This window comes from Nicotiana sylvestris, chromosome 5 (assembly GCF_000393655.2).
Source record: "Nicotiana sylvestris chromosome 5, ASM39365v2, whole genome shotgun sequence".
NCBI lineage: Eukaryota > Viridiplantae > Streptophyta > Magnoliopsida > Solanales > Solanaceae > Nicotiana > Nicotiana sylvestris.
Genome location: NC_091061.1, coordinates 20,674,635 through 20,680,326, shown reverse-complemented (window position 1 = coordinate 20,680,326; position 5,692 = coordinate 20,674,635). Strand labels below are relative to the sequence as shown.

The 5,692-nt window shown below is 36.9% G+C and overlaps 1 protein-coding gene across 1 annotated transcript; it reads right to left on the bottom strand.

The window, feature by feature from the left end:
• Positions 1-1,481: 1,481 nt before the first annotated feature.
• LOC138868348 (uncharacterized mitochondrial protein AtMg00810-like) lies at positions 1,482-2,273 on the bottom strand. Its single transcript, XM_070145899.1, has 3 exons — positions 2,229-2,273; positions 2,015-2,077; positions 1,482-1,853 (listed from the first exon to the last, which is right to left on the bottom strand). The coding sequence occupies exons 1-3, from the start codon at positions 2,271-2,273 to the stop codon at positions 1,482-1,484; spliced, it is 480 nt and encodes a 159-aa protein (XP_070002000.1).
• Between the last annotated feature and the right edge of the window lie 3,419 nt (positions 2,274-5,692).

Below are 5,692 nucleotides of genomic sequence, written 5' to 3'. Positions count from 1 at the left end.
TTTGAGTGGGTGTTATTAGAATAGATTGAATACATCTTAAGGAGCTTGAACCTCAGTTTTGGGATGATTTGGTGAAGTTTTGAGGTAGTTTGAATTGAAAATTAGAGTAGAAGATGAACGTGAAAAATAATGATATGTGTATCACACTATGTATCATTTGTGTATCACATATGTATCATATTTTATCAAATATGTATCACATGTATATCCATGTATACTGTGTGTGAGATACATGCATGATACATATGTCGCAGAAGAATTTTTTGAACTCGATATTAACTTGAATTTTGATACAAAATCAGTCCAAACAACCTCCAATCTTCCTCAAGTTTCGTATATTGACTCATCTTTATGTTTTCATTGAATTTCAATCATACCCATTGAGAAAGGTCCTTTTTTGCTTAGATTTTTGAAATCTTGTATATATATCTTTTTTGCATTTCATCACCTTATTTGCTACCTCATCCATGAAATTTCCTTTCCGTCTTGCATCTAATATTGTTGATCACACTTAAATATGGAAGGAGATCTTTGCGTGTAATTTTTAGAAATTTTTATTATTATTATTTTCTATGATTAATGGCTAGAGGTTGGTAAGTTGGAACTTATTTGGGACATTTCTGTAAGATTCCCAAGAATTAATAGATCATTATAAACGGATACCTTTTGATTAGGATTATCATCTAACGCTGTTTCGTAGGAATTTTTTCCTCTCTATATATATATATATCTATAATTGTAAATAATATTTTTGTTAACAACCACGGATATGGTGGTCGAAGCTAATGAGGAGGAAAAAGAATCTATAAAAAGGAATCAGAGAAGAAGAGCATAAGCTTATTTCATTTCTTCAAAACTATGTTCTGTACACTCGCCTACAATATTTAACAAACTAACTACTTCTAACAAAATAACCAACTTTACTAACTTCTAGCTAACTAACTATAGTTAACATTACATTTAAGCTTAACTATGGTTAGCTATCAGCTTGTGACTTAGCCGCTAGCCAACACTCCCCCTCAAGCTGATGACTCAAACAAGTTCTTTAACCCCATTTTGTTCAAAAGATACTCATGTTGAGTTTTTCCCAGACCCTTTGTGAGTAGGTCTGCTAGTTGATCTTCAGTATTCACATACTCAGTTTTCAACAACTCTTGACTTAGCTTTTCTCTCACAAAATGAAAGTCTATATCAATGTGTTTTGTTCTTTCATGAAATATTGGATTATCTATTTGGATTGCTGATTTGATATCACATATCAAAGTTACAGGCAGCTCAACTTTGACACTAGTTCACTGAACAATCATGTTAGCTAAGTAACCTCTGCTACACAAGATGCCATGCTCCTAGACTCTGCTTCTGCTGAACTATTAAAGACAATACTTTGCTTCTTAGATTTCCAGGATATTAATGCATTTCCAAACTTTACTAAATACCCTGTGACTGATCTCCTTATTTGTATACATGCCCCCCAGTCTGAATCACAATAAGCATCTTAGCTTACTTGATAATTCTGCAGGCATTAGTAGTCCTAAACCTGGTGCCTCTTTTATATGCCTCACCACCCTCAGTGTTGCCTCCATATGACAGCTTTTAGGGCAGTTCATGTATTGACTGAGAACGTGAACTACAAAAGAAATGTCAGGCCTTGCCATAGTAAGATACAATAGTCTACCAACTTGTCTTTGGTAAACACCAGGATTCTTGAGAGCTTCATCTGAGTGAGGAATGTCAATATTGAAACAACTATCATATTCTACTGATGCAAGCTTCTGATTCATCTCTAAAGGTGTTCCAGCTGACTTTGTACCACTTAGACCTGAGTCAGATATTTGCTCTAGTGCATATTTCCTCTAACACATAAGGATGCCTTTCTTGAACCTTGCAAACTCAATTCCTTGAAAGAATTTCAGCTCCCCTAGATCCTTCATTTTGAACCTTTTCTTGAGGTTTGCTCTGGTTTCACATAACAACTATTGATTATTTTGAGTGATCAAAAAATCATCCACAGTACCAGTGTGATTACTATATTATTCCCAGCCTTTTTTGTAAACAAAGAATAGTCATAATGGCTTTGCTGAAAGACCATATGGAGTAAAGCTTCAATCAACTTCATATTCATTTGTCTTGGGCCATGTGTAAGCCCATAAAGAGACTCGTGAAGTTTGCAGACGTTCTTGTGAGTCTCCCACTATCTAGAAAAACCCCTCTGGTATATGCATATAGACTTCCTCAATGAGATCTCCATTGACAAAAGCATTACGAACATCCATCTAGAAGATCAACCACTGCTTAGAAGCTTCCAATGCAGTGATGGATCTGACTATGACTATCTTGGCCACAGGACAGAAGGTTTCACCATAATCCAAGCCCTCTTTTTGACTGTATCCCTTAGCAACTAATCTGGCTTTGAACCTTTCTACATCGCTAGATGCCTTGTACTTAATTCTGCATACCCATTTATAGCCAATAGGTGTTTTTCCAAGTGGTAGATCTACAATGCTCCAAGTGTGATTATCTTCTAATGCTCCAGTCTCTAGCTTCATAGCTTCCACCCACCTAGGATCAGTTGCAGCCTCTTTTAAGGAAGTTGGCTCTGAGAGAACTGAGTCGGCTGTGAGAGCTTGTCTGAAAGTTGTAGATATATGAGAGTAGTCTATATAGGATGGTATATGATAAGTACACCTTGAGCCTTTGGAGGTGGTGACATAATCTTGCAACCACAAATGTGGCTTGCTTGGTCTTGAAGAACTTCTCCATTTTTTAAGAGACTCAGTAGTGTGTGGATGAGTTACAGATGTTTCAGTACCAGAATCAGTATGGTGATCAAACACATCAGGAATGGTAGGATCAGAAACAGTTGTGTCTGCAATAGAGTTAGGATCTTCTGGAAAATATTCTACAGATAACTGGCCTAAATTGGTTTCAGTGGAGCCTTCTCCTGTAGGTGTTGAAGATGTAGTAGGACTTGCAGTATTTAGATCAGGAGATAACAAATCCAAGATAGGAAAGACATGATTTCCTAAAGCTTTAACATGCTTGAAAGGAAAAACAACCTCATGAAACACAACATTCCTATTAACCATAAATGTTTTGGAGTGCAAGTTATATAAGATATACCCCCTTTGAGTAGAGGAATAAACTAAGAGTGCAGTAGGCACTGCTCTATGTGAGAACTTGTCCAAAACTTTGGGAGTTGTTGCATAACACAAGCAGCCAAATACTTTGAGATAAGACAAAGAAGGTGGATGCAACTACAACCTCTCAAAAGGTGACTTATATCCAATTATCTTAGAAGGCAATATATTAAGTAGATACACTTTTGTAGCAACACATTCTCCCTAGAATCTTAGAGGTACGACTTCTTGAAACCTGAGAGATCTAGCCATTTTTAAGATGGTTCCATGTTTTCTTTCTACCACCCAATTCTGTTGGGGTGTGTAGACACATGTACTTTGATGTAAAATACCAAGACTAAATAGTAAATGCTTGAACTCATTATTAAAAAATTCACTTCCATTATCAGTCCTTAGAATTTTTACTGTGGTGAAGAACACATTCTTTGCATGAATAAGGAAATCTCTCAGAACTACAATAGCTTCTGACTTAGAGTTTAGTAAGAAAATCCAAGTGTACCTTCTATAGTCATCAAATATGGTGACAAAGTACCTTTTACCATTATATGTAGATACTCTAGATGGTCTCCATATATCACAGTGAACTAGTTCAAAAACAGACTTTGTAGTAGTGCTGCTTGATTGAAAGGGAATCTTAGTTTGTTTAGCAACAGGACAAACTGTGCAATGATGATGAGAATTAATTGTTGTTAGTTTACTCAGTACCTCTATTTTCCTTATTATATCTATAGGAGGATGTCCTAACCTTTTTTGCCATAAACTGCAAGTACTAGAGACAGATACACTGGAACTGGAAGAAGTGCTAGAACAAGAAGGAACTGGACTATCACTTGCCATGTTGACACACTTATTTGTTGCCTAAGATGAGGCTGGTCTTGAAGCACTTCCACGCAGTATGTACAGTCCATGCTCTTCTCTACCAATCCCTTTCATCTGCCACTGAAGAGGTTCTGAAAAATATAGAAGTCAGGGAAAAAACCAACCATACACTTTAGCTCCTGAGTGAGTTTTGAAACTGAGGGTAGGTTGAACTTAAAGTTAGGAATGTAGAGGGCATTAGAGATCTCCTGATTACTTAATACAGAAGTGTTTCCTGTGCGTGACACTGGCAAAACATTTCCAGTGGGCAAGTGTACTTTGTTTTTTTCTGTGTTTGGAAGTGGCCTATGAGTGTGTATGTCACGACCCAAAATCCAAACCCGTCATGATGGTGCCTAACACACTATTTAGGCAAGTTGAAACATGATGATAAAGGAAAAAGAATAACGTAACCTTTAGAAATTGCATAACTAAAATCTCGATACAACAAATACTGCTACTACAAAATTAAATCCCCCAGAAACTAGCAAATATGGAGTCATGAGCTTTACAACTGGATACAAGTCTGAAACTAAACAATTACGACACTGTCTGAATGGTAACAATAGTATATAAGGAAAGACAAGTCAAATTGCGACCAAGGATATAGCTCTACAAGGCCTCAAGTAGCCTACTGTTGATAACTGGTCCCCATACCTGGATCTGTATAATTAAGTGTAGTATGAGTGCAACCAATCCAATGTACTCAATAAGTGTTGTAACTAATCACGGCGAGGTAAAAGAAGAACAAACTATTAAATGATGCTAGTTATCACCTGTGCAGTATATCCTTTAAATAAGTACAGAACAATAATAAAATCAAGTCATAAAGCAGAGGAAGAAACATATGTATGTGTATATGTACAGTTTCTCAAATACTCTGATCAGTCAATATTCAGCTTATAGAGATGATATATAGTTAAATCATATATATAATCAAGAAGATTGCAAGTAAAGATGAAATACAAAATCCAAACAAAACACTGGCCAGTGTTTCTCAACCTTTCCATATCTGTACCAAGCATTGATCAGTTTTCCTCAACAACCGTGTGTACACTATCAAGAGAGAAACATGAGAGGGTGAACCTAGGGGATGGATCCATATTCACACGCAAGCACGACCAATTCAACGTGCTACCAGCCTAGCATGGTCACATGCTCAATATCATAATCTGCCCAACGTGGTCACATACATAACAATGCAATCTGCCCAACGTGGTCACAGGCATAACAATACAACCCGCCCAACGTGGTCACATGCATAACAACAAAATCTGCCTGGCGCGGTCACATGCACAACAACAGAATCCGGTCAGCATGGTCACAAGCACCAAGTCCAATCATATCATATAGGAGCAAATATACAAGTATACATGTATGTAATGAATGAATAACAAATCTCATGCTCCTGGACTGGTATAAACAATATGCTAAAGTGTAGGCATGTGCAACGTGTGCTATCATAGCTCAAACCAGCAATTTCATCAGAGAATAACACTTATCAGTTCATTTAGGGATTAAACCCCTATGTAGCCTCAAACATGGCTCAAATAGTTCACAACAATATCACAAATGTGTGAAGCATCATAGATTAAGGTTTAACAATCAATTCTAGGCTTATCATAGCTTGAACATAACCCAAACATGAATAAATACCCTGGTGTCAGCACATGGGCTCAACCCCACATATGTGCGCA